Raw genomic sequence first — 15,097 nt, 5'->3', positions numbered from 1 at the left:
TTGATCCTTTTTTGACAAATTGGGTGGTATATAAAGATTTTAATAAACATTCTGCCAGGTACTTCTGACCTGTATTGGCCACTGTGGAAACAGGATACTGGACTAGATGGACCATTGGTCTGACCCAGTATAGCTATTCTTATGTTCTTCATATGTAGTTCTGGAAATAGGAAAATTGGCCTATTTTCAGCCTTGGCGCACAGGAAAGTGCTAAGACCACGTTTGCTGTGGCCCTTATATATACAAACACATCCCGTTGGCAGTCATTTAGCCTTTCAAGCTACTATTATAAAACAATGGAGTACAAAGGACTTTGAAATCTGCAAACTAATCATGCACTGAAACATTTTTCTAATGTTTTTTTTGTGGGAGCATGTCAAGGGCAAAAAGTGGGCTAACTAATTAGCATACCTACATTACCACTTGAAAGTTGTTTAATGCACAGATAATGCAGAAGCCTTTACCATCTTCATGATGTGTGGCGGTAAATTTGAAAAATGGCTACAGCATGTGGGCCATTAATGAAAAAAATAAAAAAGCATTTGTAGGGCTGTGGTAAAAAAAATCACCCCTTAGATAAATAATAAATAAGAGTGATTGACTTGAGGAAGAATTGCACTTGCAGTCAGAAAAAAATCATGCAGCTAAAGTATTGGAGGTAATAATAAAAGTCATTGTGAGATGGTGGGGATGGGCAGATCGTATGGCCATATGAAAAGGATGGGAGAGGCACAATAGTTTGTGTTCCGTATCTTTATTAATATTTAACTCTCATATCTACTCAAAGACGTCCTTCCACCTGCATCCAATGAGAGGAGTTCATGTTTGGGAGTTAGTATAGTACAAGTCTAAAAATCCAGACTGCTTGTGGATTGGGTCAGTCTAGATTTTTACTTTTTCCGGATTCACCCCATCTGTCTCTCTTCTCCTCCATCCAGTATGCATCTCTCTCTGGCTCCCTTCCCCCTCCCACTTCCCTTGTTCTTGCTGCTTTCCTTTGCTTTTTAAGCACAGCTATGAAGACACTGGCATGGGACCTTAATTCTGCTCACAGGTCGCTGATAGGTTTGCCAGGCTCACCCTTTATGATGTCAAAGAGAATGGGACTGGCAGACTTAGGAGCAGGAACATGGTCAAGCATCAACATCTGTCCAGCCATATTTAGGAACAAGAGAGTTAAGTGGAAGGCAGGGACACAGTCACTGGATGGGGGAAAGAAGCCAGAGAAAGAGAGTTATGTACCTGTATTTACAGAAAAAAAGATCTGGGTTGGCATGTCCAAATTCTCAGATGGACCATATATCACAATTTTAAAGGATCTGGATTCTCTGGTGATCCGTATTTCCAGCATCTGGATTTTTGCACTTGCGCTGTACTGCTAAAGAAGTTCTATCTGTGTTTAGCATTGCACAGCTGAAATCTCGCCAATTAGTGCTTGAATCAGTTGGGGTTTGTTTTTTTTAATTATTATTTCCCAAATTAAATTTTGTTTTCCTATAATTGTTCAAAGCAAATATTAGGAACATGGCTGTACTTAACATGTTTAAGGGGAGAGTGGACATACTCTTGCCTATTCTGCCTTTAGAAAAGCTTGTTCTGAACCGTTGTATGTACAAAGCATGGATTGGTATTCAATGTGCTGTTAAAAGAGCAGTGTCATCCTTTGTTGTCAGATAGCGGCGCCTTCAGGTGACGTGAAAGAATACAAGTTGTAATACCATCTACCTGCATAATTACACCATAGTTTTGCCTAAGTGCTATTGAGATCCAGAACTAAAAGTAATTGGGTGGAATGCTTTACAAAGATAGAAAGCAATTTTCAAAGATTTTATAAGCAGTTTACCCATGTAAAGGTCTTGTTGAAAATTGCTCTCCTCCTCTGTAGAGAAAAGTTCTTGCACTGTGAATCCATGCAGTGAAAAAGGAGAGGTTGAATCAGCTCACCGTATGTTGGGATTTCATTTTGCTATGGATCATCCCTTACTAATATCATATAATTTCTCTGCCTACAGACAGTACTACTGGTATGACGAGCGGGGAAAAAAGATAAAGTGCACTGCCCCACAATATGTGGACTTTGTCATGAGTTCTGTCCAGAAGTTAGTGACAGATGAAGACGTCTTTCCAACAAAATATGGTGAGCACCTTTCTTGTGAAATACATAAATTAAGGAGACCTACAAGAACCCTATAGCTGCCAGTGTTACTTAGCATTCTGATGAATCATCTACAAACTTCCTGGGGGTGATGCTTCCTGACCTTTCCATTCTCTTTAATATATGCAGGCATGACAGCCCTCACCTCCATCATGCCGTTCTGCTTATTCACATAACGATGATAGACAATTTGGATGATATACTGCAGCTTTTATTGCAGTGGTTTATAACACTATTTAGTTATTTAAGACTTTAAAAGAAAAGACTAAATGTACACAAACCAAGTTGCCATCCTACTAGGGGACCAGCTGAAGCTTCTTTGCAGCCTTGTCAGAAGGTCATCCTGCTAGCTAATGATGGTGTGATTTTCTCTATCATGACACTGTCCCTATCACATTAGTGATTTCTATTCCGCCATTACCTTGCAGTTCAAGGCGGATTACAAATGAATTGTCAGGACAATTAGAAGTGTGTTGGGAGTAGTTATTACATTTCTTTAAGTTGCTAAGGATTATATCTGAGTTGTCATGATATTAGAAGTACATAAGGAGTAGTTGCAGGTGATGCCTGGGGTAGTTCTGACTGTGTTAGTTTGGTTTTACGTGTTTTTTGAATAGAAGGGTTTTTATTTCTTTTTTGAAGGTTTTGCAGTCTGTGGTCAAGGTCAATAGATTGTAGAGTTGGATGTCAAGTGTTGCAGCTCGAGTGGCTAGGAGGTTGTCGTACAGTTTTTTTCGTTTGAAGATTTTGGTTGGAGGGTGTTTGAATGGTGCATGGGTTCTCCTATGTCTTGCTGAGGTGGTAAAATTTGAAGTGTACTCTCGCTTGTATTGGGAGCCAGTGTGAGTCGTGGTATGCCTCTGTAATGAGGTCGAATTTCTTCAGCGAGTAGACCCTTCTGATCCTCCTAATACTTTACTTTTAAGCAATCCCAGAAACAATGGAAAAGGTTCCTTCAGGGTCACTGCACTTCTTAGGGACACTTGGAAACAAACAGAAGTTTCTTCACACCAGTGAACAGCAAACAAAACAACAACAGTGACCAATTGGTGCTCAGTCTCTTTTATTATGATAGATCCGACATGATCATGTTTTGACCCACAAGGGCCTGCCTCAGGAGTCTTACACACCCCAGATTTCACCACCCCTGCCCTCCAAGCCCATTCTGCACACATGTGCAGCATAAGCAGACTTTAATGTAAAATGTACTTCCCTCAACTGCATTCACTCTAATGATCCTTTGGCCTGGCTTGGCATGGACCATCCCTGTTTAGAATTCCTCCTCTGATACATTAATGGCCAAGTCTCTTGACCATTTGCTATTAATCCCTTTTCCAGCTCCTCCTCAAGCCATACCTTATCAAATTCTGAGGCCCAGATCTTCCCTTTTGTCCTCGAATAAGGACTCCAAATAACGTCGTGTTTGCAAACAGAGGAACCTATCTCTCTCCTACAATTCATACTCCCTTCCTTAACCTATCAAATGTCTTTATTGGTACCGCACCTTCTTTTAAAAGGTGTTTGACAAATTACAGTATATTCCTTTTCTAGTCCATTTTGTAAATTGCAAACCCTCCATTCCTAGAGAAAATGTATTCATTTGCATTGGTAAATTCTTTCCATCCGATATTCAGACCACAGGAGATAGCTGGCTGTCTCTTGTGGTCTACACTGAAACTGGAAATTCAGTGTTGGCGGAAGATATTTGTTTGGGCGTCAGGCCTGTTTAATTTGCCATTCAATGTTCATTTCACGTTAACAATGCTCACTTAAGTTTTTGTCATATTTGCTAGTTTATGCTCAGTTCTAGTCCCTCTAGAAAGACAGCTTTTGTTCAAAATTTCCCCTGAAGAAGACTCGGTTCAGGGTTGAAACTAGAGAGTTGCGCGGGGACAGAAATCCCACCCGTCCCCGCCAAAGTCCCACCCGTCCCCGTGAGGAATTCCACCCGTCCCCACCCGTCCCCGTGAGGAATCCCTCCGTCCCCACCCGTCCCCGCGAAGAATCCCCTCCGTCCCCACGAGGAATCCCCTCCATCCCCGCCCGTCCATATAAACTTCAGAAATAGTTATTTCATTTAATTATGCTACTGAATTAAAGGCTCTGGTAGAAACCCATTTACAAATAAGCAAAAAGACTTTATTAATTTGAAAATATTAATTGGGAAGAATACATACTTTGCAAATGGGTTTCTACCAGAGCCTCTAATGTTTATAAATTTTTATCAACACAACTAATATACATACTACTTTATCCTGAAGCAAAATAAAAAAAAAGAAATTTAATTATTTTCCTACCTTTGTTGCCTGGTTTCTGCTTTCCTCATGTTCTCATTCAATTCCTTCCATCCACTGTCTCTCTTCTTTCTGCATCTTCCATTTGCTCTGTTACTGTGCCTCTCCCTTTCTTCCCCCTTCCAAATTGGTCTGGCACCCATCTTCTTCTCTCCGCTCCCCCCATAGTCTGGCATCTGTCTTCTTCCCTGCCAGCGTCTTCTCCCTACTCTCTCTTCCCCATGTCCTGTCAGCGTCCTTCTCCCCCCTCTGTCTTCCACATGTGCTTTCAGTGTCCTTCTCCCCCCTCTGCTTCCCCATGTCCTTTCAGCGTCCTTCTCCCTCTCTGTCTTCCCCATGGCCTTTCAGCGTCCTTCTCCCCCCCCCCCCCCGTCTTCCCCATGTCCTTTCAGCGTCCTTCTCCACCCCTTTGTCTTCCCCATGTGCTTTCAGCATCCTTCTCCCCCCTCTGTCTTCCACAAGTGCTTTCAGAGTCCTTCCCCCCCGCCCTTCCCATGGCCTTTCAGCGTCCTTCTCCACCCCTTTGTATTCCCCATGTGCTTTCAGCGTCCTTCTCCCTCCTCTGTCTTCAAGTGCTTTCAGAGTCCTTCCCCCCCTCCTCCCGTCTTCCCCATGGCCTTTCAGCGTCCTTCTCCCCACTCCTTCTCTACCGCCCCGGGTGCAGCACAGCCGGCCAGGTCCCCTTACTTTTGTGGCACTTCCCCGACCGACTGACAACAGCCCCGGTCCGACAAACCTCCCTGCCCTTAACTGCGAATCTAAATTACCTTATTACAGCTGCTGTAAGAAGATAATTTAGATTCGCGGCTACAGGGCAGGGAGGATTTTCGGACCGGGGCTGTTGTCGGTCGGTCGGGGAAGTGCCACAAAAGTAAGGGGACCTGGCCGGCTGTGCTGCAACCGGGGCGGGGTGTGGCGGGGCGGACCGCCCCCTCCCTTGGTAGCCACTCGAACCGCGAGGCTACGCTCCTCCTTACCTGCACTGCCTGCAGCACAGAGCCAAACGGAAGTCTTCCCGATGTCAGCGCTGACGTCGGAGGGAGGGAGGGCTTTGTTTAAGCCCTCCCTCCCCTCCGATGTCAGCGCTGACGTCGGGAAGACTTCCGTTCGGCTCTGTGCTGCAAGCAGAGAAGGTAGGGAGAAGAGCCGCGCGACTGAGTACATCCAGCCCCGCAGGAACCCCGCGACCCTCGGAGGCGTCCCCGCGACCCTAGGGGGCGTCCCCACGGGATCCCCGCGACCCTAGGGGCGTCCCCACGGGATCCCCGTGACCCAAAGGGGGAACCCGTGGGTCCCGCGGGATTCCCGTCGTCCCCGTTCCCGTGCAGCTCTCTAGTTGAAACACCCACAAAAAGAAAAGGCGTCAGGAGTTCTTTATTATATCAACGTTGATGGTGGCAGGTTCCACCTTACAACAAGCTAAGTGTTGCCTTTTTTCTTTCAAATATTAGTTTTTGTTGCACATAATTTATTTATATTTATTTATTTTATATTAAGACACTTTTTAGGCACATGTACGTCTTTGGCACTTGCATCTATTACACATATTTATACCTACATTTACATTACATTAGGGACTTCTATTCCGCCTATACCTTGCAGTTCAAGGCGGATTACAAAAGAGCTAACTGGACATTTCCAGTGAAGTTACAACAGTTTTGGGTTGTTGTTGTTTTTGGTTACAAGGGAGGAGAGGTACCTGGATTAATTCCGGAAGAACTTGCAAATTGGATATTAAATTGACTGTACGTAACTGTGTGTCCTCATATTCCATAGTTAATCAATTGGGTCTTTCATACCTTAAGGTTTCCTAGACACATGCACTTTACACACCTCAGTAAGCTTTCAAATGTTATAAATTTATTGAATTTTAATATAATATGAATACAGCACTAAGATGAATTAAACAGTTCAAATTTTCTTAATAAACCATTTATTCATTTATTATTTTTTTTTTAAAAGTACACATTACAACAATAAAGTCACTCATAATAATAATAATAGTTAATCAAAATTAATGATAACAATTATCTCAGGGATTAAAATTAAATAGATTAATATCTTTTTGGTAGGGGTGGTAGACATAGATGATTGCAACAATATACAAGACAGGAACTTGCAATGGTATATATCATAAGAGATTCCAAAGACTGAAGTCTGTATAATTTATGTTTTCTTTAAACACTCAATAGGGATTGTGACTTAATATTAATATTTTTATGAATATATTTTTAGAACTTATTGATCTAAATTCAATTTGCTAAGATGCTATCATGGCCTTGATACAGTTATTAATATTGTGAGAGTCAATTGTTTAATCACTCCATTCTTTTATTGAATTATCTTCAATTTTATTTCTCTTTGTTAACAATTATTGTATCCAGCGGCCAGCACTTAATTTCAGGTTTATATTTGGCCAGCCAAGACATAGCTGGCTAAGCCAATATTCAGCAACTAACTGGATAGGTCTTAGTGGCCAAAGATAGGCCTGTATTTTAGGCAAGTCTGTCTGGCCACTGAGATTAGCCAGTGAGCTGCTGATATTGAAAGTGACTGGCTATTATGCATGACATAGCCGGTTACCGAACTATCCACTGAATGGGATATTCAGTGGGAGATAACCAGTGATCTTCCACTGAATATCAGACCTTTTGAATATATCGGAATTAAGTTAGATTTTATGCATGATCTCTCAGGCCAGGGGTTGGCAACCTGCAGCTCGCAAGCCACATACAGTTCTTCTGTCATGTAGCTGTGGCTCTCCAGACCCCGAGCCTTTAATCTTCTTCCCAACCCCAAGATTCTCCCCCCCCTCCCCAGGCCTACCGAGGTACCTGGTAGTCCAGCAAAGGTCTTCGTGGCAGGAGTGCAGTCCTGTTACCTTCTAAAATGGCTGCTGCGAACTCTCAAAGGAAATGCTACTAAAGGAAATGCCATAAGCAGCCGCAAAAGGTGACAGCAGCCATTTTAGAAGACAGCCTTGTGGAGGCAGGAGTTAGAGGGCTGTGCTCCAGCCACGAAGACCGCTGCTGGACCACCAGGTACCTCAGTAGGCCTGGGGGGGGGGGGAATCATGGGGTTTGGAGGGAGATTAAAAGGTTGGGGCCTGGAGAGAGGAGAAAACTTTGGGAGGGGCAGGGAAGGAATGGAGAGCAGAGACCTGTGAGGGATTGGAGGGAAGAGAGAGAGAGACCTGGAATATCTCAAACTCTCTTCTCTACCTATTGTGACGTTAGAGGGAACGCTTCCAGATCAGCCGCAGGAGGCTGCAGCAAGATGGAGGAGGGAGCAGGCAAGACGGTAAACACCTGCGGCACAGAAAGGAGGGAGGGAGAAGGGCGTGTTGAGGGAGCGCCTTGAGAGGGAGGCGCTGCCCATTGCTTTCAGCAAAAAAAAAATGGCTAGCAGTGAGGAAGGAGCCGGCCTGAAGGTAAACACTCAGGGCACAGAAGGGAGGGAGCACAAACTTAGGAAAAATGATGGTAGGAGGGAGGGGCATTAACTTAGGACACAAAATGAAGGGAAAGATAGAGGGGAGCATGAGTCATAAGATGGAAGAATGGAGGGAGTGAAGGAAAGAGATTCAGAAATGCGGGAGATAATAGAAAGGGAGAATTGGGTGTCTGACAGAGGGAAAGAGATGGTGCAATTGGGGAGATAAAGAGGAAAACTGTTGGGCAGAGAGAGGAGGGACGGAGACAGAGAGAGAATTATTGGACATGGTGGCGGGAGAGGAGTAAGGTAGAGATGCATAGGCACAGAGAGAAGGGGGAGAACATGCTGGGCCGAGGAAGCCTCCCTGACTTTATTTTTTTTTGGGGGGGAGGGTATTAAAAGAAGTGCCAGATTGGGTATGGGGGGAGAGCTTAGGGGGCCAGAAACAGAGGACAGAGAGAGAAAGAGATGGTGGGCAATAGTGTGAAGGGAGAGAAGTTGGACCTGGGGTGGTATGGACGAAGAGGGAAAGAGATACTTGAAGGGAGAACTGTTGGGAAGAGAAAGGGAAAAATGTTAGGCCTGTGGATGGAAGACAGAGAGATGCAGCATCTTTTTTTTTTCTCCATTTCATTGTTCAGCATCAATGGGGGAGGAATGAAGTAAAACAGAAAAGAGAGGGAGCAAAATGTTGGACCATGGAGATAGAGGAGGAGAGATGGAACCATGGAAGGGCAAGAAGGAAGAGGTCTGTGATAAGATGATGCTAGGGGATGGAAAGAAAGGGACCGGGAGTTATAGCTTGACCAGTGGAGAGAGGGAGGGGGATTCTGAAAGTGGTGAGCTATGTGGATGAAGTCAAAAGGGAGATGACAAGATGAGTGAGAGAGCAGTGAGTACAGTGGTAGAAATGTGGTAATGGGGAGTAGATAGAAGGGAATAGGAGGCTGGGAAAGGAGTGAGATGGGAAATGGGAGAGCTAGGGACTGAGAGAAGATGGAGAATTGAGAGGTAGCTGAACATTTAAAAAGAAGGAGGGTGAGAAAGGAAGGCAAGATATGAGTGGGAAAGGAGTGAGATGGGAAATGGGAGAGCTAGGGACAGAGAAGATGGAGAATTGAGAGGTAGCTGAACATTTAAAAAGAAGAAGGGTGAGAAAGGAAGGCAAGATTTGAGTGGGAAAGGAGTGAGATGGAAAATGGGAGAGCTAGGGACTGAGAGAAGATGGAGAATTAAGAGGTAGTTGAACATTTAAAAAGAAGAAGGGTGAGAAAGGAAGGCAATACATGAGTGGGAAAGGAGTGAGATGGGAAATGGGAGAGCTAGGGACTGAGAGAAGATGGAGAATTGAGAGGTAGCTGAACATTTAAAAAGAAGAAGGGTGAGAATGGAAGGCAAGACATGAGTGGGAAAGGAGTGAGATGAGAAATGGGAGAGCTAGGGACAGAGAAGATGGAGAATTGAGAGGTAGCTGAACATTTAAAAAGAAGAAGGGTGAGAAAGGAAGGCAAGATTTGAGTGGGAAAGGAGTGAGATGGGAAATGGGAGAGCTAGGGACTGAGAGAAGATGGAGAATTGAGAGGTAGCTCAGGGATCTCAAAGTCCCTCTTTGAGGGCCGCAATCCAGTTGGGTTTTCAGGATTTCCCCAATGAATATGCATTGAAAGCAGTGCATGCACATAGATCTCATGCATATTCATTGGGGAAATCCTGAAAACCTGACTGGATTGCGGTCATCAAGGAGGGACTTTGAGATCCCTGACCTGGTAGCTGAACATTTAAAAAGAAGAAGGGTGAGAAAGAAGGCAAGATTTGAGTGGACAGAGGCAGAAAAGAAAAAGTTAAGAAAGCTGAAAGGGAAAAATCAATACGTTGGAGATAGGCATAAGAAGGAAATGGAATGACAGAAGAGGAGAAAAAAATGGGCAGCAGACACTAGAAAGAGAATTAGTTGACGATAGAGAAAAAACAGAAAGAGAAACTGGGAAAACAAAACATCCAGACAACAAGGTGGGAAAAATTTTTTATTTTGAATTTATTAACTGGAATATGTTAGCTTTGGGATATGTGCATCACAGTTATTTTTGTATTCAGTGGCATAGTGATATACAGCTGATTTGGGGGAGGGACTGGAGCCCAAAATTAGTGGATGGGCACCAAAGTTTCTCCCTGCCCGAGTGCAATTTATAAATACTTGAGCTAGTGGGGATTCCCAAGCCCTGCCATCTGAAGACATCTTCCTCCAGTCTGGCAACTCAAACTCTCCAAGCTTTGCAGCCAATGGCAATATCCTCAAGCTGCCCCTGCTTTCATGCATGCCTGAAAGCCAAGGGGGGGGGGGGGGGCAGAGAGGTGGGAATGCAGCAGCTGTGCAATATTGCTGCCAGGTGCAGAACTTGGGAAGTTGGAGGGGGAGGAGGTGGCTATCAGTTGGTGAGGCTTGGAGATCCCTACTAGCTACAGCAGGGGAGATATTCATTTTGAGGGAGCCTAAGCTCAAAGTGGGAGGCCCAAAAAAAGCAGGAATATTTACCCTGATTAAACGATCCTCCACGTGCGCTGCTAACAGCTGATTCTGCATCCCCGCTCTGATGAGGCTCACCTCTGAAGAGGCTCAGGGTAAGTATTACTGCTTTTTTGGGTTCCTCTCCACAGTGTCCCTTTAATGAAGGTTTATTATTAGATACTCAACCTTTTTTTGCTCATCAGCTAGTGTTAGTGCGGCCCCAGAAAAAAAATTTTCGGCCAATGCGGCCCAGGGAAGCCAAAAGGTTGGCCACCCCTGTGCTATAGTTTCTCCAATACCTGTAATCCTTCCTAGTGAACTTGCAGAGACAATTTAAAATAAGAGAGTGAATGTTCTGTGCTCTTCTGCACATCTAAAAGCTTCACAACAGAACCAGGATTGAACTAAAATTACAGCCTTATCTTGAGATCCATCCTAAATTAATGTAGCCTTGTGCTGTTTACATTGATATACCACAATTAGTCTTTTTCCTAACCTGGTACTTTACCTTTGTTTCTTTTCTTTCCTACCAGGAAAGGAATTTCCAAACTCTTTTGAGTCTCTGGTGAAGAAAATTTGCAAGTACTTGTTCCATGTCTTGGCCCACATCTACTCTGCACATTTTAAGGAGACTGTGGCACTGGAGTTGCACGGACACTTAAACACACTCTATATCCACTTCCTCCTATTTATCCGAGAGTTCAACCTGGTGGACCCCAAGGAAACCTCTATCATGGAAGACCTGACGGAAGTCCTCTGTAGCAACAGCAGTGGGGGCAGCAGCTGTGCAGCACAGAACCACCTGAAAGAGAGATGAGCCCACCTCTTGCCTTCTCATAGGAACAAAACTAACATTTAAGAAAGATTATTATCTATTCTATATGTGTGTATGTGTGTGTGTGTGTGTTTGTATGTATATGGGCACTTGTATACATACACACACTAAGATGAGAGAATCAGAAATTGTGCTGCCGAGGAACTCCAAGAAGCTTTTGGGTTTTTATGTACCGACTGGTTAAATGTTGCACCAGCTGTTCTGATCAGTTTTGGTTCTTCCACCTCCTGTCTGCCTTTTTCTCTTGGATGGATTGGGTATATCAGGCTGGGAATAAAAGTAAGAGAGAAATGATAATGTATACAGTTCCTCCCCACCCCGTTCTTTTATGTTGTATATAAGTATTCCTCCACTGTCAGCTCTTTCTAGGACAGTGGTACTGCCATCTTTTTAAGCATATTATGTTATAAAAGAGTGACTTATTTTGAAGTGGCTCACAATGCAGATTTTGTTTTGGGGTTTGTTTTTATATAGATTCTTCCCTCTTCATCCCAGGACCTAATTTAGAGTGGGGAGAGCAGAATCATGATATGGAATGAAGCAGCAGGTCTAAGGGTCTGCTCAGGTCCTCTGCAGCGGCACTGGGATTTGATAGCTAATAATGGTGGACTTTGACCCTACAGAAAAGAAATAATGGAAATATTGTTTGGGCTAAGTGGGGGAGGGAGCCAAGGGAGGCGGTGCCTCATCACTTGTGCTAGAGATTGATGCTGGCATAAAATTAGACTGTTGGCTTGTTTTAGTTCGTCTGTTAAATAATAAGAATAAAAAACAAAATTCTATCAGGCACGAAGGCCTTCTCCACCATTGCAGTAACTGAATGGATCAAGGGTTTATGTTCAAAATTTCAATACAGCAGGGTATGAATGAACTCACAGTAGGGCGGGAGTATGATGGACTGTCACCACTGTATCCTGTCTCACTCTTGACTGGAATAAAAACCAAAATACTATCCTATTTGTAATACCTCTTTTCTTAAACCCTAGCCACTGCCTGGTCTGTTACACCTATAATATGTTCTTGCTATGGGGAGTGTTTACAAAGCAGAAAGTTCTACATTGGCCTTGTTTGACTGAAATTAGCTAATGTGCTACTCTGAGTGGAGTAGGGAAAGGGAATGGGAACTTGTATACCACCTTTTGGTCACTTTTGTGACTTGCCCAGGGTCCCAAGGAGCAGGATTTGATCTTGCAACCTCTGGATGCCACAGTCTCACAAAGGTTTGGGTCCTTAATTTGGGCTTATGTGCTGTTATCTGTAAGGACCTGTTCTCTGAGATGATGAATGGAAATACAGTCAAACCTCGGCTTACGAGCGCACCGGTTTGCGAGTGTTTTGCAAGACAAGCAAAACATTTGCAAAATCAGCACCTCGGAAACCGAGCTTGACTTGATTTACGAGCGCCCCCCCCCCTCCCCCCCGGCGATCCAGCATCCCCCCACTCACATCGCCCCCCTTCCGCCGCGATTTGGCATCCCCCACGCACCCACCCACCCACATTGGCTTACCCCCATATGGCACCAGCACCAACGCACAGGACATGCCGGTACCCGAAGATCTGCCATCTTCCTTTTGCTGGGCCTTGAGCATCTGCGCATGCTCAAGGCCTTCTAGTCTCACTCTCTCCAAGATTCTCGGATAGAGTGAGACTAGAAGGCCTTGAGCATGCGCAGATGCTCAAGGCCCAGCAAAAGGAAGACTGCAGATCTTTGGGCACCGGCACCGGCATGTCCTGTGTGTTGGTGCTGGTGCCATATGGGGGTAAGCCAATGTGTTTAGATGGGTGGGTGGGTACATGGGGGATGCCAAATTGTGGCGGGGGGAATGTGGAGCAGCGCCGCTGGCCTCGGGGGGGGGGCGGTGGGGGGGGGTCGGAACGCATCAATCGAGTTTCCCTTACTTCCTATGGGGAAACTCGCTTTGATATACGAGTACTTTGGTTTACGAGCATGCTTCTGGAACGAATTATGCTCGTAAACCAAGGTTCCACTATATACTACTGGCCAGCTCAGTGGAGGTGGGAGTGCAGGCAATAATAGCTAGATCTAGAGCAGCGGTCTCCAACTCCAACCCTTTGCAGAGCCACATTTTGAATTTGTAGGTACTTGGAGGGCCTCAGAAAAAAATAGTTCATGTCTTATTAAAGAAATGACAATTTTGCATGAGGTAAATCTTTCCTTTTGGCTAAGTCTTAATAATAATATGGTAATTTCTAGCTAAAGAGACATATGATCAAGAAACTGTTTTATTTTACTTTTATGATTATGATAAACATACCGAGGGCCTCTAAATAGTATCTGGTGGGCCACGGGTTTGAGACCACTGATCTAGAATAAGTGCCGAAACAGTGTTACAATATATGCATCACACCAATGTAAACACATTGTCCATTTGCTCTTTCCAGATTAACCTTCCTCTTTAATCCTGCAAGTCTGGCACCACTCCTCCTCCTTTTCCCCCCTACCATGTCTTTCCTGGAGAGAGTATAGGCTGGTTTAATAATATCCCACAAACGTTTTGACCGGACTTTTTACACAATTGCTTTCCAATGTGTGTATTCTTAGATAGCGCAACTGAGCTCTCAGATACCTGCACTGATTGATCGGTCATAGATATTTAGATCAGTTTTAACTCAGTACATATTTTTTCTTATCTTTTCTTTATGCGTGCTAACAATAATTTAAAGTGCTTAGTGCAATAAACATATAAATAAGCCCAGCACTTATCTTAGTTACTGATGGTGCTTCTTATGTGTAGCTTTTTATTGGCCCAACGGGACCCGTTTCGCCAAGATAATGGCTTCTTCGGGGGTCTACGTCTTTACTACAAAATACAAAAATGTGAATAAATAATCAATGTACATAACAGCAATCGTAAAAATAATTTGTCAGAGAGTACTTACTGAACAGCTCTGCTTCTGTTCTAAAGCAAAAAAATGGCACTCTTTAAGCCCTCTGGCTATGACATTAAGATCACTACTGTGCATGCGTTCCTAAGCAACTTAAATCTTATACTTCTATATTATTTGATATAATTTAGATATAAAACGGTATAGAAATTTTTTAAAATCACTAATAATAAAACGCAAAGCATGCATGCACACTCCTACCTGCGTGATCCCTGCCTCCGTGATCAGTAACTCCGTGGCCAGCAGAGAAATGTTAGGGTGAGTTCAGCGCAGGTGTGTTCAGCGCATCGGGCGCGTGCGCATTCGGTGGTTTACAACGGTTTACTCAATCTAGCAGCGGTTACTGTGTGCCGGTTTTCTGTGATAAAAAAAAGGTAGATGGGAGAAGGGTCACTACAAACAAGACAGGCAGTGAGCAGGGACATTGACAGACAGACAGAAATAGACACACACGCACTGAAAGACAGGGAGGTGGGAGTGAAAGACAAACAGAAGGACAGGCGACCAGGGAGAGAGATAGAAAGAAAAAAAAACAACAACAGATAGCAGACAAGGAGAAAGAGACACACAGAAAAAAGACAGACAGCGGGCAAGGAGACAGACAGACATATAGTGGCCAAGGAGAGAGACCGAAATAAAGACAGACAGCGGCCAAGCAGAGAGAGACACACAGAAAAAAAGACAGACAGACATACAGTGGCCAAAGAGAGAGAGAGACATACAGCGACCAAGGAGACAGACAGCAAAAAAAGACAGACATATAGTGGCCAAGGAGAGACAGAAATAAAGACAAACAGACCGGCCAAGGAGAGAGAGAGAGACAGAAATAAAGACAGACAGACAGACAGACAGCGGCCAAGGAGAGAGAGAGACATACAGCGGCCAAGGAGACAGACAGACATACAGCGGGCTCACTCTCTTCATATGCCAGAAGAACCGGCCCTAATTCAAATCAACCTACAGC

General features: G+C 44.2%; 1 protein-coding gene across 2 annotated transcripts in view; it reads left to right on the top strand.

Moving 5' to 3' along the window:
• The window catches only part of MOB2 (MOB kinase activator 2), a 105,315-nt gene extending 93,138 nt beyond the window's left edge, over positions 1-12,177 (top strand). For both annotated transcript variants that reach the window (XM_033928043.1, XM_033928042.1), the window contains exons 4-5: positions 2,013-2,137; positions 10,924-12,177. In XM_033928043.1, coding sequence (XP_033783934.1) covers positions 2,013-2,137; positions 10,924-11,207 — 409 coding nt within the window. In that variant the 3' untranslated portion in view covers positions 11,208-12,177. The remainder of the gene's footprint in view (positions 1-2,012; positions 2,138-10,923) is intronic.
• Positions 12,178-15,097: the final 2,920 nt, after the last annotated feature.

The sequence above is a fragment of the Geotrypetes seraphini genome, chromosome 19, assembly GCF_902459505.1.
Source record: "Geotrypetes seraphini chromosome 19, aGeoSer1.1, whole genome shotgun sequence".
NCBI classification, from domain to species: domain Eukaryota; kingdom Metazoa; phylum Chordata; class Amphibia; order Gymnophiona; family Dermophiidae; genus Geotrypetes; species Geotrypetes seraphini.
The sequence above is the reverse complement of the archived record's forward strand: the minus strand, read 5'-3'. Positions and strand labels throughout refer to the sequence as shown.